The 27,763-nt window shown below is 42.5% G+C and overlaps 3 protein-coding genes across 3 annotated transcripts in view; 1 reads left to right on the forward strand and 2 right to left on the reverse strand.

Moving 5' to 3' along the window:
* Positions 1-6,843, reverse strand: part of smtnb (smoothelin b) — a 66,979-nt gene extending 60,136 nt beyond the window's left edge. The window contains exon 1 of the mRNA XM_080851947.1: positions 6,625-6,843. Coding sequence (XP_080708073.1) covers positions 6,625-6,687 — 63 coding nt within the window. The 5' untranslated portion in view covers positions 6,688-6,843. The remainder of the gene's footprint in view (positions 1-6,624) is intronic.
* A 1,888-nt stretch (positions 6,844-8,731) lies between these two features.
* Positions 8,732-13,077, forward strand: nmrk1 (nicotinamide riboside kinase 1; the record flags this gene model as incomplete). The annotated part of the gene is made up of 7 exons (XM_080852440.1): positions 8,732-8,760; positions 9,348-9,438; positions 10,006-10,054; positions 10,712-10,880; positions 12,248-12,319; positions 12,687-12,793; positions 12,992-13,077. 7 exons carry the CDS (start codon positions 8,732-8,734, stop codon positions 13,075-13,077), a joined length of 603 nt encoding a protein of 200 aa, XP_080708566.1.
* Positions 13,078-18,541: 5,464 nt separating this feature from the next.
* Positions 18,542-20,767, reverse strand: ccno (cyclin O; the record flags this gene model as incomplete). Its single annotated transcript, XM_080851949.1, has 4 exons — positions 18,542-18,913; positions 19,142-19,327; positions 20,256-20,441; positions 20,555-20,767. The coding sequence occupies 4 exons, from the start codon at positions 20,765-20,767 to the stop codon at positions 18,542-18,544; spliced, it is 957 nt and encodes a 318-aa protein (XP_080708075.1).
* Positions 20,768-27,763: the final 6,996 nt, after the last annotated feature.

Here is a 27,763-nt window from a genome sequence, read left to right on the forward strand (position 1 = left end):
AGGGTTAAGGAACGCCTTCGTAGAGTGAAGCCTGCGATAAACGCCAGGGTCCACATCAACCGATCACCTACGCAGTCCGTTCAGAAGGTTTCTTGTAGGAGGGCATACCCATGGGAGCAAAGGCATAGTGGTCGCTGTCTGCTTAGGCAGGCCTGTAGGGGATCTAGTCTCATGGTGAAGTGTACGCTGGTGACTATAGGGACACTTCACAAGCACATACACACATACACACACACACACACACTTAACCAGCACACACACAACTTAACCAGCACACACACACACACACGCGGTGACTTCACGCTGAGGTCAAGGTCAGTAAGATGTCCTGACGTGAAGGGCAGCCTTCTTTCAAGATTTTGAGATTTGAATATCCATGAGCATTCCACTGAGCTTGCTCAAAAGTTGCTGAGCAACTTAAAATAAAAAATAAGAGTCTAATTTGTTACTATTAATTGACACTATAAATTCCTCATGTGCGTAATTTGCTAAATAATGACTCTGACTCAGGAGTTGGTGAGGGTTCAAAACCACGGCTCAATTTAAACGTTACGAGCGAACGAGCTGAGGAAACATCTATATGGTGAACAGTAAAACTCCATAGTTAGACTAACAGCTCATTTGGAAAAGCCAACAGAACCAATCACTGGCAATTTCTCAGTGAGGATTACCTTACTGGCTAAACACCAACGGGCTCTGACTTACTGTGAAGTGGCAGGAGGATGGATTTAACCCCATGCAGACCTAACACTGACCCAGGCAAGCGCACAACAGAGAGAGAGAGAGAGAGAGAGAGAGAGAGAGAGAGACAGAGAGAGAGAGAAAGAAAGAGAGAAAGAAAGAAAGAAAGAAAGAGAAAGAAAAAGAGAGGCCACGTCAAACACAAACAAACACACACACACACACACACACCACACCACACCACACCACACCACACCACACATACACATACACACACACACACAGAGGATGGCTAAGGCCAATGACCTGTGCATAGTTTTCTCACCCAATGCTTTTCCCATACATGGACCTCAACCATATTTCATTAGTCCAGCACACACCCCCACACACACGCACACACCCCCACACACACACACACACGCGCACACACACACATACAACACAAAGAACAAAAAGATTCAGGGGTTTTCTAGCTTGATTTGATTCACTGATGTGCCTGAGTGAGGAATCCACAGCACCTCAGAAGCATGTCAACACAGACACACACACACACACACACACACACACACACACACACACACACACACACTTCACCAGTCTGCACGCCTTGATCTCATTTACACATCACATTCCTTCACTCAGGTTCTCTATTCTATTCAGAACACACACACACACAAACAAATACACACACTAATTGGAGTATGAACCTTACAGGGCATTAGAGTGTGTGTGCGAGTGTGTGTGCGAGTGCGTGCGTGCGTGCGTCCGCGTGCGTGATGGGATGTGAGATTGCTTGCTAGGAATGTGATCCGCGAGGATAGTGGAACATTCCAGAAGGCCTTTTCCAGAAAAGGGAAAAATCGAGATGCAGGCTGGAGTATGAGGGTATGAAGTGTGTGTGTGTGTGTGTGTGTGTGTGTGTATGAAGTGGGTGTGTGGGAGCGTGAATGAGAGGTGACTCAGCTTCCTTAGACAGGTCCAGTCTGTGACGGCGAGCTTGTGCATTTTCAACCGACAGGTCATACATCAGCATACACATTTCCTTCCTATCCTTTCAACCTCTTAGTGCTTTGGTGAGTTTGTGAGTGTGTGTGTGTGTGTGTACGATGACTCAGCCCCACTCACTCTCATGACGACCCTTCTCTATGTCTCTGTGGATGACTGAGGATTAAACCTCGTTGGACAAGTCAGTTACACATCTGTCTGAGAGGGTGTGTAATGGGGATGGGTTACACACACACACACACACACACACACACACACACACACACACACACACACACACACACACACACACACACACACACACACACACACACACACACACACACACACACACACACACACACACACACACACACACACACCCCTCTAAGCCTCAAGCAGTCAGCAGTTTAGTTAACAGGGAGTGCTTTGGGTCATACACAACTGACACAGCAAAAAAACACACTGAATGGGGGGGTCAAGAAGGAAACACAGACATAGAAGCTTCAGAGGGAAAATACAGTAAGAAACAGCAAGAGAAAGAGAGAGCAAGAGAAAGGAAGAGAAAGAGAAAGAGAGAGCAAGAGAAAGGAAGAGCAAGAGAGAGAAGGAGCAAGAGAGAGAAGGAGCAAGAGAAAGGATAAGCAAGAGAAAGAGAGAGCAAGAGAAAGAAAGAGCAAGAGAGAGAGAGAGCAAGAGAAAGGAAGAGCAAGAGAATGAAAGAGCAAGAGAATGAAAGAGCAAGAGAAAGAGAGAGCAAGAGAAAGGGAGCAAGAGAAAGAGAGCAAGAGAGAGAAGGAGCAAGAGAGAGAGAGAGCAAGAGAAAGGAAGAGCAAGAGAAAGAGAGAGCAAGAGAAAGAGAGAGCAAGAGAGAGAAGGAGCAAGAGAGAGAGAGAGAGCAAGAGAAAGGAAGAGCAAGAGAAAGGAAGAGCAAGAGAGAGAAGGAGCAAGAGAAAGGAAGAGCAAGAGAAAGGAAGAGCAAGAGAAAGGAAGAGCAAGAGAGAGAAGGAGCAAGAGAAAGGAAGAGCAAGAGAAAGGAAGAGCAAGAGAAAGGAAGAGCAAGAGAGAGAGAGAGCAAGAGAAAGGAAGAGCAAGAGAATGAAAGAGCAAGAGAAAGGAAGAGCAAGAGAAAGGAAGAGCAAGAGAGAGAAGGAGCAAGAGAAAGGAAGAGCAAGAGAAAGGAAGAGCAAGAGAAAGAAAGGCTTTTCTCGTGGGATGTCTTCTTTGCCCTCCATGATTTTAGTATGACGTGTCCAGATAGATCGTGTGTGTGTGTGTGTGTGTGTGTGTGTGTGTGTGTGTGTGTGTGTGTGTGTGTGTGTGTGTGTGTTACGGTCCAGATATGCGAGAGGTCTGTGCACTTCGGCAGTCATCAGCTTCAGTCCGGAGCCGCTCGCACCGGTGAGCCAACCAATCATTCACGGCCGACTAGGCTGAGGTTCTGCAGGCTACTCTGGCTGGATCTGAAGAACAGCAGCTTCCGTCATGGCAACCGATCAAGAGAAAATATCAGGCTAGAGTGACAGTGCAGTAGAGATATGGATTAGCTAGATCAACTGTTCAAACATTTACTGTGCTTGGCAGTGAGCACCGAATAAGAGGAATGCATCAATAGTTATTACATTATTTAGCATACATGCGCTGATTAGAAGGGACGTGTAGAGCGCCACACATGCGCTGCTTAAAAGGGATGACCCACACATGCGCTGATTAAAGGGATGTGTAGGGGGCCACACATGCGCTGATTAAAGGGAATGTGCCACACATGTGATGCTTAAAGGGATGTGTAGAGCGCCTACACATTTAGCGTATTGCTGGAATGTATAGGAGGCCGTCCTGTGGGACCTACAGTGATGCGGACCCAGTAGGGGTACATATTATGATGATGTTGGTTCATATCATGATGGAGGTTGTAATATATTGTGATGGATGTTGTTACATATTATTGTGGAGGTGTACCAGCTGAACATGTAGCAGGGATATACTAGGTGTGTGGCAGAGGGCATGGGAAGAAAAGGGAAAACAGCCGTTCAGGGAAAACATGGAAAACCTACCCATAAAGATATTAGTGATTCTTGAGATAAGGGACAAAACAGGTTTTGATTTTCCCAAAAAATATTTGGATAACTTCCAAAATATATGATTACATTTCTGTCAAATGAAGTTTTGTCTATCCAAACATGTTTTGGTTCAACCTCCCAGTTGTACATTTTTTATGTTAATTGAATGTTTGCTGGGTCAGCACTTGATTTTTGTCAACACCATCATAAACATAAATAGACTTATGGAAATGATTTTAAATGATCTTATCAGAAATGTTTGTACTCATTAGTTTTCCCAGTTCCCCTTATAATGTACACAGGTCTTTAAATAATTAAAAACAAAAGTGTAGAGCCAAAGAAGTCAATGTTAAATGAGTAGAATTGAAATCATACCACGAATTACATTTGTCTTTAACCTTCAGATTTAACAGAGACATTTTTAAGCATTAAAAATACACATCTACATTGGAAATGTGTTAGTCTTTGAACAAATATCCTTCAAGGAATGAAACAGATACCATTTTTTTTTTAAACTATAAAATACTATATCTGAAGGAGTTGACACTCTATATCTAAACTAGATTTAATTCGACACATGAAACTGAAATAGCAATAAAAATCCATAGGAAGTGATATTTTTGGCATAAACAGCATTAAAATGATTAAAATGGACACTAAAATGGCCTTAGTCAACACCATCAGAGAAAGTCAACTCCATCAGACACAAATGTTGATGGTGTTTGATGGTGTTTTGATGGTGTTGACGTCTGATGGTGTTGACAAAAAAAGTACATTTCTCCTTATATCACACAAGATTCTCACAGGAGCCATCTTGTTTATCATCTGTTGATCATGGTCCAGCCAATCTATATAAATAAACACTAGATTGCAGAACATTTTACTCTAATGTTGACTCTTTAGCCATTTTGGAGTTGATACGCTATGGTTGTGACGTGTGCATATTAGTAAATAGATATGAAAAACAAAGTATTATTAAAAACTTACCAGAGCTCAAATTTTCTCATGTCACCAGGAAGACCAAGGAGGAAGGAAAGGGGTCCTTTGAGTTAATGCTGTCCTAAATTATTCCTGATTTTTTCCCCAATTTAAAAAAGTCTGATGGTGTTGACAAAAACTCTGGACACATGTTCAACTGACCAGAAAGTATATTAAAAATGTTTCAAAATTATTTGTTTTAATGTCTGTGAAATAAATACTATGTTATTTACATATGATATAGATAAAGTTAAATTTTATGTCACTTTTCAGACTTTTTAAAGCATTGGAGTGTGATGTGACCTGCTTTCGGACATGGGTTTTTGGAGGCACTGGTCACATATCACATCATTTAGAATAAAAACTAAATGTTAGACAACAACAAAACACACTTTGTTGTGCTACCCTTTTCCTGTTGATGAGATTGGTGAGGCTTTTTAAAACATATTATGTACATTTTAAGATGAAAAACTGTGATTTATGTCCCGGACATGTTTTGTCCCAGGTCTCAAGAATCACTGATATGTTAACATGTAAATATGACCCATAAAGATATGTAAATGTGACCCCTAAAGATATTTAAATATGACCCATAAAGATATGTAAGTATGACCCAAAAAGATATGTAAGTATGACCCCTAAAGATATGTAAGTATGACCCATAAAGATATGTAAATATGACCCCTAAAGATATGTTAATATGACCCATAAAGATATGTAAGTATGACCCATAAAGATATGTAAATATGACCCCTAAAGATATAAAAGTATGACCCCTGTAAATATGTAAACATGTGTGACAGCAGACCAGTGAAGACAGTCAGCTGGATGAGGTAAACCACCTGCTCAGCCAGTGCACATCTTTCAAAGAGTCTGTTTACTGCATTAAAAGATCTGAAGAAGCGAAGGGATTACAGCAACCTTTAACAGCAGCTATGTGTGTATGTGTGTGTGTGTGTGTGTGTGTGTGTGTGTGTGTGTGTGTGTGTGTGTGTGTGTGTAGTTGTGTGTGTGTGTGTGTGTGTGTGTGTGTGTGTGTGTGTGTGTGTGTGTGTGTGTGTTTCCCACCTGCTTCCAGGGGACACTGAGACATGATGGCAGGCTGTGACTCTGAGACCCCCGTCCTCTGTGATGGGGAATGGGGGAATGTGTGATTTGCTGTGTGTGTGTGTGTGTGTGTGTGTGTGTGTGTGTGTGTGCGTGTGTGTGTACTACTGTTGAACGTGCACTTAACTAGAGCCTAGGGCATATGAGAGAGCAAATATTTAACATTTTCAAAGTAATCTGTTTGCTCCACAATCACATATGGAAACCCAACCTCGCTTCCACTCTCTTCCACGAATAACTGCCTGCCTGCGAGTGAAGGGTTATCATGAATGAGGGTGAGAGAGAGAGAAAGAACTGGAGGGGGAAGAACTGGAAAAGTGGAGAGGTATGGAAAAATGAGTGTGCGAGGCAGATTTAACACGTATAGAGACGTCAGTCCGCATCTCATTTCCTGCCAGAAGTCTGCTGCCATTCCGGTCATGCCCTGTTTAGTTTGGGAATTCCGGTAGAACACATAAACCCTTTCGAGATCCCCTCCCATGCACGCTATACAGCCCGCAAGCTCCACTCCCTCTGCGGCGATTCAAGCACATATAGGCTATCCGCCGCCATCTCTCCACAGAGGAAAATCTCAACACAACGTTCTCCCGCGCCCGGCAAACGCATCCATAGAGTAAAAAAACGGAGTCATCTGCCTGCCGGTGTCTTTTACCAGCAGGTGCTGCGAATCCCCCGAGCTTCAAACGGTCTTAAGTTGTCATATAGACAACCTATGTGAGCCCTGGTATGCACAGTAAGGAAAAGCAGCATTTGGGGTATAGCATTAACTTTCCATCTCACTTTGCTTCCTCTAACGTACGAAAACTCAACTCACCAAATTCCGTAGAGCCGGTTCGTCCAAGGTTGAGTAGTTTATGTCGGTCATGCTGTCCGTCATGTTGCCGGTCACCGCCGGGACAACAGTCCAGTCTGGGAGAAAGTTTCGGCTGGACTCAAGCTTTTTTTAAATTTCTTCGCAGACAGCCACTGCTCTCTCTGTCACCACAGGAGCCGAAATCTCTCTGAGCAACCAGACACAAAGTTGCAGACTTGGTGTCCCAGAAGGCGGTCCGTTTGAAACTTCGCCCACAGGTTTTTTGCTACTGTTTGGAACTGCTGACTCTGGCAACGGATAGGCTATCAGGAGATTAAAACGAAGGTCGTTGTGAGGTTGCTCTGAAGGCGACTCTGGTCACTTTTTATCCACCGTATAGCTACGTTCAGTGCAACATCGGTCTTATGGGACCTCCTTTTTATATTCGTGTTTAGTTGGCCGTTTTAGAGCAAGCACCGAAAAACACAATCAAACTTTTCAATGTGTTTAAATCTCCGCACCAAGCCAGTCCCAGATGTGAGGATTCAGTCAACATCTGTAGGCAATCATGAAAATACAGATGTAAACGCTACAGGTGCCGTGTAGCTACCACGCCACCTTCAAGCATCTGCTCTTCGACACCTGTTGAGTTTACACAGTCAAACGCTTGGACAAATGCCCGCTATTCAGTCTGTGCGCAGGATTTTTTTCACTAACCGAAACTTCCCTTTTAGCCTACCTCTAGCCTATTCTCTTGTAGCCAGACCGGCAGACCCAAGTGATGTAGAGCAGAGGACTGGGTCGGAGATTTCTTATTCTCTGGTGACTTGACGTAGTAGTTCTCTCATTTAACACGCAAGCATAGTAATTATATAGGCTAGGCTCCGTTGCTGAATGCCACCATGCCGCAGGTAGCGTCCTGTGCATTTAAGGCCCGCCCTCACGTTGAGTTCCTGGCCACTAGACGACCAGAAAATTCAAACCTACAGCCACCCATGGGTGTGCCATCCTTACTGATTGGTCAATTTAAGAGTAGGACGGTTTTAGTGAAAGTCCCTAGTAATGCGAAATTGACATATTTAGGCTCTTATTATATTTATATAGAATATATTGTTATTGTTATGGTCATCATTAGTAGGCCTAATTCACGCACACCTTAATATTACCAACAGAATGTAGGCTTACTAAAAACGTAATGTAGCCTACCCTATAGGCTAAACATATAGATAACTTTCTGTGTAATCTACAGTCTACATGTCTGTAGATAATTTACATTTAGTAATTTAGCAGATGCCTTTATCCAAAGCGACGAACAAGGGAGAGAACAATCGAGTGACGAGCAATAGAGACCTGGTATAACAATAAATACTATTTACCCCAATTTAAAATGCAGGAATTCAACTAATGTTAGTGCAAGCTAAGTTCTAGTAGAAGTGCAAGTGAGGGAGGGAGGGAGGTGCTCTCTGAAGAGTTAGGTCTTCAAGAGCTTCTTAAAGGTAGAGAGGGACGCCCCTGCTCTGGTAGTGCTATAGGCAGCTCATTCCACCGACCTGGAACTGAATGAGAATAGTCTAGATTGCTGTATTTGCACAGACGGCAGTGCTTAGACGAGCGCAGCATCCTGGGGGTAACATTTGGCCCTAGATATCCAGTGAGTGTGTGTATTGCCTGTGCAGCTAAGGCCTCACGTATGCTGTGACCAATGAAAATGTAAAAATGCAGGCCCTACTTTCTGATTTTCGGCCTGGCTTCATAGACAATACCGCCATCTAGTGGCTGTATGGCGTGTAGGCGGGCCAGGGTGTAGCCCAGACATTCCTTGTGGAATGGACGAAAAACAGTACGGCCCTCCCACATACAGGCCCCCAGATGACGCCCAACGCGAGTGTCTCTGTTGGAGTGAGCTAGGTAGTGAGCTTGTGGGTGGAGACTGGGGAGTAGGCTAAAGGAAAGACCTGCAGTGCATGGAGAGCTAACAACTTGCCCTCAAGAGTGCTGTTGTGGTACCAGAAGGACTAGCAAAAGATAGTTTAAGATAGCGGGTCCTTATTAAACATTGCCTTACAAAAAGGACCGTTGTAATACGGTCCGATCCTTAACAGGTTGCAGGCAGAGTTTGTGGACAGTCATGAAAACATTAATAATCGGGATTGGTGGGTGAGTAGGCTACTTATCCTTGCAAACTTAAAACATGAAGTCTTTCTTCAACACCGCCACAAGTTCGCAGTTCAGAACACGTGATTTCAGGTCGTGTGTTGACAATTTAATACAAACCGTTTCAAACACAGATGTTAACCGAACGTTTTTAAAAATAACTTATTTCTGTCTAATCAATCTGTAGTAAAGAGTACAATTTAAGTAACCTTTTAAATTGAGTTTTAACACCGAGCTTCTGAGACAGATATAGATGGTACCGATGTTGAATTGGCTGGATCTTGTTTTCAACCTGGTCAGGCCGATCTAGTCCGTTCATGTTAAAAAAAAAATAGAATTGCGTCCACAATCAAGCTGTGTGTGGTAGACATGTGGACCTACAGAATCAGATCAGCCCTCTCTTGATCACTTACTTGCATCACCTCATCTCAACTCACTGTTAATCTCACTATGGATCAGTTTGATTCATTCATTCACTGAATTATGGTGTGTGTGTGTGTGTGTGTGTGTGTGTGTGTGTGTGTGTGTGTGTGTTTTCTAGAAATCAATACACCTCTTTCTTATGTTTAATGAGGCGTCTCTTCTCCTAGAATGACTAATGGAGGGAAGAGCACTCTTAGCAAAGCTCTGCTGGAGCGATTGCCCAACAGCTGTGTCATCGCCCAGGACGCATTCTTTAAGGTAAAGGTACATCATACACACACACACACACACACACACACACACACACACACACAGGTGCGCTCACACTCATACACGCGCGTTCACAAACACACTCACACTCACACACTCACACACTCACTCCCTCACTCACACACTCACACACTCACTCCCTCACTCACTCCCTCACTCCCTCCCTCACTCCCTCCCTCACTCACTCACTCACTCACTCACTCACACAAACACTCTCACTCACTCACTCACTCACTCACTCACTCACACAAACACTCTCACTCACACTCTCACTCACTCACTCACTCACTCACTCACTCACTCACTCACTCACTCTCACACACACACACACATACATACACACACACTTTCTTTAAGGTACAGGTGCACAACACACATGCATATACAGCACTTAACCCCACCCAGTCTAATGCACTCATATACACACACAAACACACACACACACACACACACACACACACACACACACACACACACACACACACACACACACAAATAAATAAATGCATATATATCGACTCATAATGACTGTGCTGTTGGTGTGTGTGTCTGCAGGATGACAGCGTGGTTCCTGTGGATAGCCATGGATTCAAGCAGTATGACAGTAGGACACGCATGCACACACACACACACACACACACACACACACACACACACACACACTCACCCTTAGGACTTAGGACTCTTCAGGCCCCCTGACATGTCCCTTGAGTAAAGTTCAAAGTTCAGCAGTTTGCTTTAAGCAAGGTTTTAAATCAGTGGTGCAAGAAGTAGAGCTGGACAGTTAATTGGAAATGTACCAATGCCATCATTTTTTAATGTGTGACAAATCAATTAATTACAATAATTCGGGTATGTCAGGTTGTGATTATTTTGTGTCTAATTTGAACACATACAAAAATGGAAATTCATTAGAAATGGAAACTCATTAGATAACCCCCCAACACCACCACCCCAAAGGCCCCGTTAAAGTGGTATTTTAATAATATGAGATTTATCATCAAACCTGTTAATTTATAGTGATTTTTGTCATTACCGGTTTAAACATGTTAAATTATAGTGATATTTGTGTGTGTGTGTGCTGTGCTATGTGTGGTTGTGTGTTTGTGTCTGTTGTGTGTTTGTGTCTGTTATGTGAGGTTTTATAGGAGGTGGATGTGATGTGATATGATGCGGTGTGGTGGATGGTAGTAGTATGGACATGTGATTTTGGTATGTAACGTGTGTGTGTGTGTGTGCTTGCACGCATGTGTGTGTGCAGTGCTGTCAGCACTACACATGGACAGGATGATGGAGGAGGTAGAGGCCTGGCGTCAGGACCCACGGGCCTTCATGGCATCTCATTGTGGCGCTGGTCATCTTCTCCCCCATGCAGTTGATCAGCAGGTGTTTGTGCTCATCATCGAGGGCTTCCTCATCTTCAACTACAGGCAAGTGTCTCTCTCTCCCCCCTCTCTTTCTCTCCGCCTCTTTCCCTCCCCCTCTCTCTCTCTCCCCCTCTGTCTCTCTCTCTCTCCGCCTCTTTCTCTCCACCTCTGTCTCTCTTTCTCTCTCCCTCTCTCTCTTCCCCTCTCCCTCTTTCTCTCTCTCTCTCTCTCTCTCTCTCTCTCTCTCTCTCTCTGTACCTCCCGTCCCACACCCTCTAGACTCTAGTGTTCCATTAGGGCTTCTCTTGACTCTAGTGTTCCATTAGGGCTTCTCTAGACTCTACTGTTCCATTAGGGCTTCTCTTCCTCTAGACTCTAGTGTTCCATTAGGTCTTCTCTTCCTCTAGACTCTACTGTTCCATTAGGGCTTCTCTTGACTCTAGTGTTCCATTAGGGCTTCTCTTCCTCTAGACTCTAGTGTTCCATTAGGGCTTCTCTAGACTCTAGTGTTCCATTAGGGCTTCTCTTCCTCTAGACTCTAGTGTTCCATTAGGGCTTCTCTAGACTCTAGTGTTCCATTAGGGCTTCTCTTCCTCTAGACTCTAGTGTTCCATTAGGGCTTCTCTAGACTCTAGTGTTCCATTAGGGCTTCTCTAGACTCTAGTGTTCCATTAGGGCTTCTCTTCCTCTAGACTCTAGTGTTCCATTAGGGCTTCTCTTGACTCTAGTGTTCCATTAGGGCTTCTCTAGACTCTAGTGTTCCATTAGGGCTTCTCTAGACTCTAGTGTTCCATTAGGGCTTCTCTAGACTCTAGTGTTCCATTAGGGCCTCTCTTCTAGACTCTAGTGTTCCATTAGGGCTTCTCTAGACTCTAGTGTTCCATTAGGGCTTCTCTTCCTCTAGACTCTAGTGTTCCATTAGGGCTTCTCTTGACTCTAGTGTTCCATTAGGGCTTCTCTAGACTCTAGTGTTCCATTAGGGCTTCTCTTCCTCTAGACTCTAGTGTTCCATTAGGGCTTCTCTTCCTCTAGACTCTAGTGTTCCATTAGGGCTTCTCTAGACTCTAGTGTTCCATTAGGGCTTCTCTTCCTCTAGACTCTAGTGTTCCATTAGGGCTTCTCTAGACTCTAGTGTTCCATTAGGGCTTCTCTTCCTCTAGACTCTAGTGTTCCATTAGGGCTTCTCTTGACTCTAGTGTTCCATTAGGGCTTCTCTAGACTCTAGTGTTCCATTAGGGCTTCTCTAGACTCTAGTGTTCCATTAGGGCCTCTCTTCTAGACTCTAGTGTTCCATTAGGGCTTCCCTTCCCCTAGACTCCAGTGTTCCAGTGAAGGCCTCACTGGTACCATTTTTAGGAATGTGACGTGTACTTCAGTAACAGCAAGGCTTGTTGTTGAGAGTTTGATTGTTTACTTTGTTTGACTGACAGGCCGTTGAATGAATTGATGAACAGGAGATACTTTCTGCAGATCCCCTACAAGACTTGCAAGCAGAGACGGAGGTAAAGGAAGATGTGGTCTCACCATCTCTCTCTCTTAATCTCTCTCTTCCTCTCTCCCCCCTCTCTCTCCATCTCTCTCTCTCTCCATCTCTCTCTCTCTCCCACTCTCTCCCCCTCTCTCTCCATCTCTCCCTCTCTCTTCCCCTCTCTCTCTCCATCTCTCTCCCCTCTCTCCTTCTCTCTCCCCCTCTCTCCATCTCTCTCTTTCCCTCTCTCTCTCTCTTCCTCTCTCCCCCCTCTCTCTCCATCTCTCTCTCCCACTCTCTTTCCCTCTCTCTCTCTCTCCATCTCCCCGCCTCTCCATCTCTTTCTGTCAAATCCTCCCCTTCTGCATAGCCTTCCTGACTCTCTCTCCTCTCTTTGGTAGCTCAAGGGTTTACAACCCTCCTGACCCTCAGGGCTACTTTGACGGCCACGTGTGGCCAATGTACCTGAAGCACCGACAGGAGATGGAGGAGATGGTCGAAGACCTTGGTTAGTGAGTGACTTTATGTGTGTGTCCTGCACTTACCAGGACTGCATGTGTTGTCATGTTGCATGCGTGAGTTATATGAAGATGCTGCTTTCAGGCCAAACCTCTTGTCCTCAAATACTTCTGATCTCTCATGTTTCTCAGTGTGTGTGTGTGTGTGTGTGTGTGTGTGTGTATGTGTGTGTGTGTGTGTGTCCTAGTTCTTTTAGACGGTCTGTCTGAGAGAGAGGAGCTGCTGTCCAGTGTGCTTCGGGATGTCTCGGCAGACATAGAAGCTCTCAGGTGAGTTCTCTGGGGATCTCTGAGGATCTCTCAGTGGATTTGAGCAAAGGTAGACCCTGACCTTGACTGTGTCCTCTGCCATTGTAAGTAAGAGGTGTTCATATGAATAATACCTATATGGCCTACACCTACATGACCTTCACCTGCATGACCTTCACCTACATGGCCTACACCTACATGACCTACAACTAAACCTACATGACCTACACCTACATGACCTACACCTACATGACCTTCACCTGCATGACCTACACCTACATGACCTTCACCTACATGACCTACACCTACATGACCTACACCTACATGACCTACAACTAAACCTACATGACCTACACCTACATGACCTTCACCTACATGACCTACACCTACATGACCTACAACTAAACCTACATGGCCTACACCTACATGACCTTCACCTACATGACCTACACCTACATGACCTACAACTAAACCTACATGACCTACACCTACATGACCTACACCTACATGGCCTACACCTACATGACCTACAACTAAACCTACATGACCTACACCTACATGACCTACACCTACATGGCCTACACCTACATGACCTACACCTACTGGACCTACACCTACACAGGGACGTGCACAGGAATTTGAAGGGCAGTTGTTCTGCCCTGGGAAAAAGGGGCAACACATTATTTTTTTGTCACCGCCACTGCCACGCCCCCGTCCCCTGATAGCAAATTTTGCCAATATAATTTTAAACTCTCACTAACCGCCGCTGCCACTCCCCGTCATCTGATCGCAAATGTTGCCAATATAATTTTAAACTCTCACTAGCCCTTGCTAATATATATCCTTCGGAGGGGCAACTTAGGGTTAGGAAGGCAAAGCAAACGGGCAGTTCCCCAAGCAACCTTAGCCCACTCCTGTGCACGTCCCTGCACCTACACCTACATGACCTACACCTACATGACTCAAACGGACATTACATCAGTTGAAGATTTGGATGAGCCATGGGTGTACTTGAGTACATGAGTATTCCATGTGATTCAGGGATGTTCAGGCAGACGGTCTGCAGAGATAATTCTATTCCTGACATGGAGGATAGTTTGAGCCTCAGATAGCTGCACAGCCTCTAATAACTATACTTAGAAATAATGTCATCTTGAACTGATGTTTCTGATAGAAATAATTGTGAAACACTGACCATAGAATATGTGTGTATGTGTTAATTAATGTTTTTGTATTAATTAATACCTTTTGTATGAACCACATGCCTTTGTGTAACTGGAACATGGCTTTTCTGTGTTCTTGTGTGTAACTTTTTAAAGATTTGTAAGCGCTTCCCTGTCTGTGTATGTGCGTAAAAGAACTAAGTGCGTAAGACACAAACCTTCTGTTCATGTGTGCATGGGCACAGGTGTGATAGGAAAGGTTAAACTGTCCTTCTTGCCATTCCTGACTTATACAGTATTCAGTACATGGCAGAAAGCGAAGCAAGGATAAACATAGGAAGACCCTGGCCGACATGTGTCTATCTCTGCTGAAAAAGGCCTATGGCATCAGCGTTACATAATCTTAACATATATACTGTAACCCATGTGTGACTAAAATTGCTTCACTCTCATCCTCGAGCTGTGGGTGAGCCCGAGGTAACTTGAGTGAATTTTCACCTAACAGTTCCTTTTCATTTCTTTCTGCAGACAGAGATGAGATGAGTCTGCCTCCACTGGAGACTCTGGATGAGTGAGACGAGAGGAGAGGAGTTGAGTGAGATTAGATGAGATGAGGGAGAGGAGAGGAGTCTTCCTCCACTGGAGACCTGGGCTCCTTCAGGCTCAAACTGCACATACAGCCTTTTATGTCATCTCAACTTACGACCCACTATGTTTACGTTTTTTTTTTTTAACATATTTTTTATATCCTATTTTTTTCTTCTATTCTTTTCTAAATTTCATACAATTCAATGTAATTTCTCTCTTTTTTTCTTTCTCTCTCTCTGCTTTCTTTCTTTCTCTCTCTCTCTCTCTCTCTCCTGATCTCCCTCTGAGCCATGATGGAGTGTGTTGAAGACTATGGGTCATTTGTGATCACAACACATGTTCTGTTGGAGACCTGGGCTCCCTTATTCTCTGAGGGCTGAAGAGTCAGAGAGGTGTCACTCGTGTCCAGCACTGATCCTCTGAGGGCTGAAGAGTCTAGAGAGGTGTCACTCACGTCCAGCAGTGATCCTCTGCCAGGCTAAGGGCGTCCAGAGAGGTGACACTCACGTCCAGCAGTGATCCTCTGAGGGCTGAAGAGTCTAGAGAGGTGTTACTGGTGTCCAACAGTGATCATCTGAGGGCAAAACCATGTTCATTCCCAGTGAACAAGTTCATTTTGGGATAAACTAACAGGGAATTTTAATATGATGTAAATGTAATGTAGTGTCTGATAGAGAAATGTGAAACTCGAGTAGGTATGATATAATTGTGAAATATATATATATATATAATCAGGTATGGGTGTGTATTAATCACTGACTTTGTATTAATTATATGTCTCTGTGTATTGAAACATGGCATTTCGGTGTTTCTGTACAACTTTGATTCTTATGTGCAGACGCCTCTGTCTGTATATGTGCTTAGAAGTAGACCTTGTCTGAGTCTGAGTCTGAGTCTGAGAGTATGTGCGTGCACGTGCGTGCGTAAGCAAGGGCCGATAAGAAGGTTGAAGGACGCCAACTTCAACCTATGTAAACCTTGTGTGATGTGTTTATCTTTGCTTCTCTCTCATCTGCTGCAGTGTGGGAGTGAACACGGAGTCTCTCTCTCTGTCTCTCTCTCTCTCTCCCTCTCCTCTCTCTCTCTCTCTCTCTCTCTCTCTCTCTCTCTCTCTCTCTCTCTCTCTCTCTCTCTCTCTCCTCCAGGATGAGAGTGAGCCCGTGCCTCTCTCTTGTCTGCCAACGTAAGAGTGAGCCCGATATTCATATTGAATAAAAACACAAGTGTGAATTTTCGCCTAACAGTGTTCTTGTAAAATGTCCTTGTAATGTAAAAAATCCAGACTAACCGATCGTTAACTAAGTGAGGATAGATGAGGAGGATCGATGCAGCGCACTGAATGAAGAACACTAATCTGACACTTATCCACGTTACAGAATGATTGACTCATTGCGAACCCATTTGTTTGTGTATGTGTCAGTCACTGATTGTGTCATTGCATACCCATTGGTTTAAACCCAGCACATCTTTCCTTTTCCCTGCTGGTCAGTGATTCCTTTCCCTGGTCAGTGACTCCTCTCTCTGACTCCTTTCGCTGGTTAGTGACTCCTCTCTCTGACTCCTTTCGCTGGTTAGTGACTCCTCTCTCTGACTCCTTTAGAGTTGTTCAGTCTGCTTGGAGGCTTTTAGTGTTGCATTAGAAATTGTATTCATTAGATGCCGTTTTATTAAGTATATGCATTATGTCCTTTACAGTCAAATGTAGTTTTTAATATGTACATAATAACTGTATTAATTTAAAAAGACATTTGATTTTGGATGGCTACATAAAAACATCAGGTTTTTTTTCTTTCAGGTGATGAAAGGTAGTTTGTGCACTGATGCTAAAGGGCACTATTGAGATAGTTAAATGATAATCTTTGATTAGTGTAAGAGAATGTCCAAGAGACACAAAGAAAAGCACCTGTAGAGAAGTACTCAATTCTGCAGTTTCCACTACATCCTGTACTTACAAAGACAAACAGAAACATGTGTTCAAAGGGCACTATTCTGTCTCTACCCCTTACTTAAAATCATGTTGGGAGGCACTGAGTATCAGGACAGCGCATACATACCTGCCTAGATTTTGGATTGCTGTTGCAGACGTTTACAAAATGCTCACAGTTTTTAGTGAGGACGCAGTATTGTACCTTCTGACCAATCATGAGGATGCAGTATTGTACCTTCTGACCAATCATGAGGACCCAGTATTGTACCTTCTGACCAATCATGAGGACGCAGTATTGTACCTTCTGACCAATCATGAGGACGCAGTATTGTACCTTCTGACCAATCATGAGGACGCAGTATTGTACCTTCTGACCAATCATGAGGACGCAGTATTGTACCTTCTGACCAATCATGAGGACGCAGTATTGTACCTTCTGACCAATCATGAGGGCGCAGTATTGTACCTTCTGACCAATCATGAGGATGCAGTATTGTACCTTCTGACCAATCATGAGGACGCAGTATTGTACCTTCTGACCAATCATGAGGACGCAGTATTATTGTACCTTCTGACCAATCATGAGGACGCAGTATGGTACCTTCTGACAAACCATGAGCTTTGCCTCGTGGGGAAAATCAGACGTAGACCTCGGATGGCACTTCTTGTTCAGTGGGTCGGAGAGGACAGGAGTTACTCCCCAGGTGACAAGGAGAAGACGAGGCACTCCATTTAGCCAACTACCCAGATGACTGCTTCGGAGGCCCGTTAGAACACTCTGATTAAGTATGATAGGCCTGTTAGTACACTTTGATTGAGTATGATAAAAAAAATATAGCCGACTGCATCACTGTCATCTGTGCAAGCGAAAGCTACAAACCGTACGCTACCTCAGAATAATAAGGTTCTATCTGCGTTCAGGTCAGTTTTGAGATATTGAGGTTTAAAGTTTTAGCATTGCATACACCAAAACTGACAAATGGGGCACATTTTTCAGAATAAAACACTCAATTTTTTTTTTTTTTTTTTTAAACACCTTAAATAATGTTCATAAATTATGCCAGAATAGGAATATGTAAATAACTCAATTTTGACAAAAATGTCAGATAGAACCTTATTATTCTAGGGTAGCGCGTAGCTCTTCTGCATTATCACAACAATACTGTTAATGCCTATCATATGACAACACCAAATCAAATCTGTGGGATTTAAAATGAATACATGAAGCTTGTTTAAATAAAAAAAATAGTGTCAATGTTTAATTTCAACTGAATATCACCTATTTAAATGATGTGCGATACTGAAATATACAATATACATTTTAAGTCTTTGATACATAATGAAACCTAAAACTAATACATTTCAAGTGATGATGTAATCTTTCTTTTTGTCTTCCTATGATATACAACAAAATGTGACTTTGAAGTTGTTAATTAAATAAAATCTGCAATGATAGAACTGAAACACTTTTACCAATAACTTAATGTCTATTCTGAGGTTTGGACAACAGCGGCATGTCCCATTGTGTGAGTGTCTAGGCCCACACAGAGTAGTCACACTGAGGATCCAGATGAACCGTTCTGTCACGTGTGAGATTTTCAGTGAAGTCTTCAAATTGAGGTGCCACTGTAGTAACATGCAATAATAATAAAAAAAAACTTTTACCATTATACTGGCAGGACCCTTATGTTAACAATCTAAAGAGAGCATATGAGTTTCCAACACCTCCATATCATTCTGACTTATTTCTTCAAGTAAATTTGGATTTCCTTAGATACAAAATAAAACTTAAAACCCCCCCAAATGTTAATTTAAAGATCCATTAGAGCCTGCAATGCCATGTGATTGAGTGACACAAGGAGCTTGAGGTTCTCTGTGCAGCTCTGAAGTAGATCCTGGTCAATGTCTCCCCCTTGTGGCAGTGCCAGGTCAGTGCAACCCTCCACAGTAGAACCCTCCACAGTAGAACACTCCACAGTGGAACCCTCCACAAGAGAACCCTCTACAGTAGAACCCTTCACAGTAGAACCCTCCTGCAGAGAGGTGCTGCTCGCCCCCATCAGTTCCAGTGCCAGGCTCACGGCACTCCGTGCGGTCACCGATGGCGGGTAACGGTTGAAGGCATAGTCAGCCAGACTGAGCTCGCATATCTGCCGTGCCAAGCTCCTACACCGCTCATCCCACTGGAGGTCCTTCACTCCGTGGGTACTGTACGTGAGCTCCAGCGTCTGCTGCTGTGAGGGGCTAGGGCCGGGGGAGAGGTCCTGTGAGCCGTGGTAGTTCACGGCGGGCTCTTGAGGTTGGCCTAGACAGGTTAGTGAGTCCTGTGTTCGGCCATGATTGGTTGAGACCTCCGTAGGTGGTCGGCTGCAAATGAAAGGGTTCTGGCGTGGAATGTGATTGGTTGAGACCTCCGTAGGTAGAATGTGATTGGCTGAGAGGGTGTAGTGATGCAGGAAGAAGGCCAGTGTGGGGGCAGCCAGCCTGAAGCCCAGACGCAGGAGCACGAGGCACTCCAGGTTACACAGCTGTTCCCGGGAGAAGGCGCCGCAACACAGGGACAGCAGCTGCCTGATGCGAGGGGAACACACCTCCACCTGACACAGACAAGAGGGTTACAGGTGAGGTCATTACATTAGACATAGACAAGAGGGTTACAGGTGAGGTTATTACATTAATATGTATTTCACTACTAATGACAAATCACTGATAAATACATTATTATTAAATAATGCAGTACTTATTATTAAATAATGCAGTACTTATTGTTATGTCTTTGTAAATAAAGACACAGCTTTGTTTATACTCCTGTGTCTCCTGTTACTGTAAACTAAATTATATGTCATACCTTGTATGCCAAGCCATTTTTACAGTGTTTAAAAGATACATTCACACCGGCCTACAAGTAAATAATCTTTAAGCACTTGACTGATATAAGAACCATTGCCTACTACCCACCAATATAGTTTGTAAGTAAGGTGACTATGGCATGTACTTTGTGTACCGCAGTGTATTCATATCTCTAGCAGGGCTGGATGATATGCCCAAGAACATAAAGTATTCAACAGTAAGTATTTTATAGAAGTAAATAACAATATTGTGATAATTGTTTGGACCCACCTAACCCTGTGCTCTTTAATTTAAAACGTTTTAGAAAAATCACCACCTGAACAATCACACAATTCAATCAAGTAGTAGCTGATTTTCAGTCGTTCTTGATGACCAGCTGTCATGGTTACAAGTATCAACTACATTGCTTTCAATTTCCTGCAGCTCCATTGTTTTATAAAGAAACACACCAGAGCACAATATCTGCACGCTTATATCATGCTCCAGTTTTCAACCCAACTGTATTGTACTGTGTGCAGGTGTGCTTCGACCCAAGGATCTGCTGTTTGCTCTATTTGGAGTCACTGGGTCAGAGTGATGTTATGTTTGTTTGTTAATGCACACCACTAACAGGAATCAGATTCGCCTGTGTAGTCCCTTTAAACCCACTATTAATAGCACCCTCGCCGTGCCTACCTGTTTACTGGCGATTAACAACGAGGTGACGCCAAGCAGCTGGAAGCAGTCAGACGCCACCGCAGTGGTGCCCAAGAAGCGATCCATGATGTTCACGGCAAGACAACAGGACTCGAAGGACAACTCGAAATGTCTGTGGACAGCGATGAGCCAACTCACAAGTTTACAACGAGCTTCAGCGTTTACCTACGATGTCCGTGAAAAAGAGTGTTAAATTAGCTTTATACTGTATACACACTCGAATATACATTATTTCTGTATAAATATACATTCGAGAAAACACTTGAGAACACACCCACCTGCGGCTGATGACTTAAACAGTCCCTAGTTAGATATTCCTTTTCGTTGTGTTGCTGAATTGTAAAGCAACTTTCATCATAATGCGATAGCTGCCAGTCGGCCAGCAGCGGACATTGCTCTGCATCTGCAAGCGACTGCGAGACAGACCGGTGAGTTGGCGGCGGAGACGGGCTATGGAAGTCCTCAAATCCAGAGTCACTTAAAATTGACATTTTTAAACCTACTTATCAGAAGCTATCGGTCCGCCTTCCCTCCCTGTAGGCGCCGAAAGCAAGCTTCGTCAGCTTTATCCGTCCTTGGGTGTAGTCTAGAGAAATGTCCGACGCCTAAAGACCTAGATCTGAACAGATGCTCACCACACAGCCACTTATTAGGTGCATCTGCTCGTTTCTTTGGTTAACAGGTGAATGTTTGCGAGGAACATACAGGCAACAAAACAGGTGTCAACGATTGGCTGCTTTTCAATGACGTTAAGGCATGGTTTCCCGGGGTCTATACCGCCAGTCAACACACGCTCTTTACCTCTCTGTGTTACTATGGCGGCAGCGGGATTGTTGACTTTCTTTTTGTGTAGGTGGCTCGCCACTTTTAAATCTAGACTATTTGATCTCAAATTAACCACAAGTCATTGCATTTACAGCTGTTATGCAAATCACATAAGATAAATGTATTATAACTGATTTAGTAAGGATTAATAACTGAAAAACGAAATCAATAGGCTAGATAATAGGGATGGCATTTGGAGTGTTTGAATGGAGTGCATAATGACGCGGATAGTGGAGGCGGCAAGGGCGGGTGAGTGGCGCGTAAAGCCCGGGTAACAGTATCCCGTGGGGACCGAGGAGACCTCAAGGCAGCCCACACATAAAGGTGTGAACACATAGCAGTCGCAGGTGCATGGACCACAGGAGAGTCTTTATTTAGGCTGATTTGGGCCACCCACTGTGATTCGACATGCTCTACGTCTGGTGGCTTTGGAGCCTATGGCAGCCCTTAGAAGTGCCTGATGAAAAGTTGTGAAATTTGCCAAACTTGGGGGAGACAACTCCATTATACTTTTCAATAATAATAATAATAATAATAATAAACTTTATTTTTATAGCACCTTTCATACAAAACAATGCAGCTCAAAGTGCTTAACAGCAAAGAAATTACGTGCACAAAGAAAATACATGCAAAGTGATTCACATAAAAATAGACATCAAATTAAAATAAAACGTGAACATAAAAACTGTTATACAGTGCATAAAATAAGCCCTATAACTGACATGTCTGTATATCAGCCGCTATGTTTCCTTAAATCGATTCATATCATGGTGGGTGACCACAAGATAATGACAGTACTGCAATAGTAATTATCAATTATTCCCGTATAACCATTTGGTAAAGAGCTGTAGGCTAAATGCAACTATAAGTTTAAATATATAATAATAATAATAATTAACTTGATCAATAAGCGTTCATATGGACATATTTGTAGCCAACAAAATATTTTTGTCATCTTAAAAATGCTAAAGCTAACTGAATAGAATACAAAAAGAATTGCTAACTAGATTATTGTATGGGTTTTCTCGGCTGTATTGCTTTCCTTATCTCAGAAATATGATGAAGGACACACAGGCAGTGTATAAATATGATGAAGGACACACAGGCAGTGTATAAATATGATGAAGGACACAAAGGCAGTGTATAAATATGATGAAGGACACACAGGCAGTGTATAAATATGATGAAGGACACACAGGCAGTGTATAAATATGATGAAGGACACACAGGCAGTGTATAAATATGATGAAGGACACAAAGGCAGTGTATAAATATGATGAAGGACACACAGGCAGTGTATAAATATGATGAAGGACACACAGGCAGTGTACACATCAGTATAATTATGTATTATGTGTTCATTTGTCCTACTTTATACTGTTTAGTCACTTCACCCCATATGGGAATGCTTTTTAAACTTTTCAAATCAGGAGTTCAATGCAAATCCCGAATTATTACAAATAATTTAAATAATTTTTCGTATCAGAAAGAAAAGAATACCCGACACCACACTTGTCGCTACAAGAATCACACCACCTTGAAACTTCTGGACCTAGATAGAAAGACACACACACACACAGTATGGTTAGGCAATACTCAGATCACACACACACACACACACACACACACACACACACACAGCATGGTTAAAGGCAATGCTCAGATCAGACAAATTGTTCAGGCTGTTCAGATCCATTGTGGGACTCACAGTTTGTGCTTACCTGCCTGGACTCTGGTTGGCCATAGCGCAGATTGGTTATCAAATGCTCACAGTTGTTGGAGATAAGGTCATATGGTATCTCCTGGTCAACCAAGAGCTCTGCCTCAACCAGGATGACATCTTGGGATTTGGGCTTGCACATTTCATCCAGGTAGTTGTCCACCAACCATTTGGCATGTAAGGCTACTTCACTGAGCCTCTGCTTCTTAACAATAGCATTCCGAGTATCAGATAATCCAATCCTAGTTCCAATGGCAGAGATGATAGATGTAGTAGAAGAATCACCTATGAAGAGAAGGGGAGAGAGTGATGGGTCCAGTAAAACACCCAAGCAGCAGTGCCCAAGTGCTTATGGTTATGACGTTTATTTTTATAATATTAATATACTTCAGTGGATATAACATCAGTTGATCCAGCACCACTAGAAAATAAAGAGAATGTTGAAGATGTTTATGTGAAGGGAATGGACCCTGTACATTTAGACAACAGAGCATAAGATGTGTGTACTGCACCATTTGTTGTGAGGTGAAGAACGTATCCATTACCAACATACAGTGCCCAGTGACTGAATGTATCTCGGATGATCTCAATCATGTCACCTGGCTCCTGTGCATGAGAAAAATCAAGCTGTAGCACATATTTTCAATGCCAAAACATTTGAACAGGTTAAAGCATATTGTCAAATTAAAGTTGCAGCAGGTCGATTTTATTACTAAACACTCAAATTGGTTCTTCAATTACATAGGTCTGAAGGCAGAGTACAAATTACCATGATTCCCTCTACAATTCTGTGTTCCGCTGCTTCAGCCAATTACTTGCCTTTAGAAACATTCTTTCTGGCCCTATGATGTACACAGACATAAAAAATCTTTGTCTTTTCACATTTTGACTTGACAGTTTCATTTTTTTGACAAAGCAAAGTACTGCGCCTGAAAGACACACCTTGCTACTATTGTAAGATTATATAAGTGGCTGCAAGTGAATACATAGGTTAAAGTTGTTCTTACCGCCATCAGCAAAGAAGGATATCAGGTGTCTAAAAATGGAAAACAAAACAAAAGGTTATTTTGTTATTTGTGTGTGGGAATGCATGTCTGAAGAAACTGATGGTTCTAGATTTTATGTCTAATGTAAAGTATTTAATCAAAGAAAAAGCGATGTCTGGCCTGATGTCATTTCCCAATCCTCTCCCCACCTCTTCTCCGACTCGCTTCCGGTCATATCTTCCACTGTCCTATACATATAAAGGCATAAAAAAGCCCAAAAATAAATAATTTTTTTTAGCACCTGTTATGTAAACAGTCTGTAGGAGAGCCATCTGTGTCAGAGACTATTTTACACCCTACGTTACCGTACCGCCTATATCTGGCCCGTGTCGTGGGGCGACCCACCCTGTACTCACACTCACAGTTACATTTGATGATGTTAAAACTCCATACACATGTGTTCTTTTGAGAGTGAGTGTACCTTCAGGAAGAAAAGGCTGAATGCTACTCTCCAATCGCTCTCTCCTCTTCAAGTCTTCTCTTATTTGTAGTCTGTTTTAGAAATGATGAGTACTGCAAATGTTCTTGTGCAATGCATGCCATGTGTAGGACTGGGGTGGTTGTTTCTGTCCTTGAGAACATATGTGTCTGAACAGAGTGATGTCAGTTTAACACAAGGTTGAACAAGTACAGTTCAACTCTTCTTATCACCTCTGACCAAAACATGGACAAAAGGTTTCTTCTCTTACGCACATAGCTCTTACATATATACAGACTAAGTGGCGTCAACACCTTATAATCTAAGTTACACACACACACACACACAGAAAGTATACTTTTAAGCACATACGCAGAGTTACAAACCATCAGCACTTAAGAATCAAAGATATACAGAAATACAGCTTCAGCAAACAAAGGCAAATGATTAACAATACTTCACATACACATACTGTGTACACATACTTCATTGAAGTAAGAGTTTCATATTTCCCTATCACACCTTTCATACAAAACAGTGCAGCTCAAGTGCTTAACAGCAAAGAAATTACGTGCACAAAGAAATTACATGCACAGTGATTTATATAAAAAAATAAAAAAAATAAACGTAAAACATAAACATAAAAACTGTAATAGAGTGCATAAATAAAATAAAATGAACATAAAAACAGGGATAGAGTGCATCTCAGATCTAAGATAACAAATAGAATACATAAAATGCGTAACATAAGATATAAAATAAAACTCTGCAGAGGTATAGTTTACCTATCCCCTTCATATCACGATTAAGATCAAAGTAAAATACATACAAAAATAAATAAATAAATACAAATAAATAAAATGAGACAGTAAGATAGTGAGAAAGCTAGTTAAAGCCTTAAGTGAAGAGATACATTTTTAGCTTTCTTTTCAAAATATTTAGCAAGCTTTCTTCTCTTATATCTAAAGGCAGTGTGTTCAATAGCTTTAGGGCGTAATTGACAAATGCTGTGTCCACAATTTTCTTACGGCTGTTACTGGGAACCTCTAATAAACCAGCATTAGATGAGCACAGTGTCCTTGAGGGCAAGTATTTGACAAGGGAGTTTGCAATGTACAGTAACTTGGTCCTAGCTCATTGAGGGCTTTGTATAAGGACCTTAAAATCAATTCTAAATGTTACCGAAAGCCAGTGCAGAGCAGCTAAGAGTGGCCTAACATGTTCTCTCCTCATGGTTCTGGTTAAAAGCCGAGCTGCAGAGCTTTAAATGAGCTGAAGTCTCTCAGTTGTTTTACCCTGGAGGCCAGAAAGAATTGAATTACAGTAATCGAGCCAGGCTGAAATAAAAGCATAGATCAGTTTTTCAGCATCTTTTTGATTTTTAAATGGTAGATCTTAAGCTATGTTTCTAAGGTGGAAAAACGATTTTATCTTCTCCTTGTTAATGTGGGATTTGTGGGACACCAAGGGCCTGATTTACTAACAGGATTGCGCCCATTTTCTGGCGTAAAATAGCGGTCGTAACGAAAAACGGTATTTACTAAGCTGGCGCAGCGCATATTAACGCTTTGAGGGTGTGTACCTGCAAACAGGTGGGATGGTTCGGAAACGTGGGTGGTAACGTAGGCGTGTAGCGCTATTTAATGGGAGGAGTGCGCCTAATGATGAACTGCGTGGTATTTACTAAACTGCCCGGCGAGCGCACATCTCTGATTTGCAGGCTAATTCTCCGCCTCATAAAAGCACGTCTTAACCAAGCGCATTTCCGCTGAGTCTGAAAACGTTGATATGGCAGCAGCAAGGCAAAGACATAGACAGAGACAGCGAACAGAAATATTTGTTTCAACTCGTATAATTCATATATTCATATATATGAAATTAAACTTTCCGAACGTAATTGGAGAAATTGATCGCACCCACATGCAAACAGTCCCACCTTCAATCCGCGAACACGTTTACCGAAACAGAAAGCACACATATTCAATGAATGTCCAGGTCATATGTGATGCCAACATGACCATTACTTACGTGGAAGTGGTCTGTCCATGACAGTTTTATCTTTCGGAATAGTGCCATTTATCCATGATTGAGCAACGGTGATTTTGGAGAGGCCTGTCTACTTGGTAAATGTATTTGTTTCAGTGGGGATATATTGTAGTGAACCCATGTCCCTTGTAGAACGTATTAATCTCGCCATGTACACATATATATTGTTATAATAGACAGTTTATGCATTAATGCCACCAATAGCATATTATTTATAATCGTGTTCTTTTAAACATCTCGCTGTAGATGATGGCGGGCAAAACAACAATATAACCCATTGAATCAGGTTCAGTGATTGAGCGAACGTGAACCAATATATCTATCTCGCTATCTATTCGCTATTCGCTGAAACTTAGTTTTTTCTTCCTCGAATCTCCATGGTGGCAGTAACTTGTTGGCAAGTTCTCCAGTCTTTTAACGGTGCGCTAAATAATGATTGCCCAGCGCCTATCTGGCTTGATAAATATCACGGAAAATGCGGGGATTCACCGTGCGTTAATGTGCGCCTGGCAAAGATGCGTTCGCAAATCAATCTTAGTAAATCAGGCTCTTTAAAGGAGTTTGCCCAGCGCAGATCTGGCTTGATAAATACCAAGTAAAATGCGCAAAAACACCGTGCGTTAATTTGCGAACGCAGATTAAGAAGCGCTCGCATATTAGTAAATCAGGCCCCAAGATTTGTAACCTCAGATTTAATCCAGGGAGTTAATTTCCCCAGATTATTAAACAGCATTTCTCTTTTTGTTTGTGGGCCGACTAGTAGGATCTCAGTTTTGTCCACATTTAACTTTAAGAAATGATTGCTTATCCACTTATTTATCGCCAAAAGACAGGTAGTAATGGAGTTCATTGCTGCAGCATCATTTGGTTCAGCAGAAATGTACAGGTGCGGGTCATCCTTATAACTACGGAAACATATGTACATTGTGTTCTCTATGTACATAGTGAGAATAATAATGGACCAATGCAGCTCTCTTGTGCAATCCCACATCAGATGTCATGTTTCCTAGATACATGATCTCCAAGCCTGACGTAAAACTTTCTCCCTTTGATGTATGTTCTGAACAAGTTTAACGAGGAGTCAGAAAGCCCAACTAACTTTTCAAGACGATTGATTAAGATGCCATGGTCAATTGTATCAAACTCTGCGCTTAGAGGACAAGGGTTGAGACTTTATTTGCATCCAAGTTTATTTTGAGGTCGCTGATTCTTTTAGTAAGAGCAGTTTCATTGCAGTGGTATGATCCTTACGTGTGAGTGATACATTATTTCATGTGTGAGATGTATGTGCTAACAGTACCTAGATATGTCATCCAAAGCAGCTTCACTGAAGGTAATCTAAACCAAAGTAATTTAACAAATTACTTCATTCTGTTTTTATTCCAAATTTAGGGTTGTAAATAAATTCAAAAAAGCGATGAGTGATGGCGCC

This window comes from Sprattus sprattus, assembly GCF_963457725.1.
Source record: "Sprattus sprattus genome assembly, chromosome: 15".
In the NCBI taxonomy this organism is placed as follows: domain Eukaryota; kingdom Metazoa; phylum Chordata; class Actinopteri; order Clupeiformes; family Clupeidae; genus Sprattus; species Sprattus sprattus.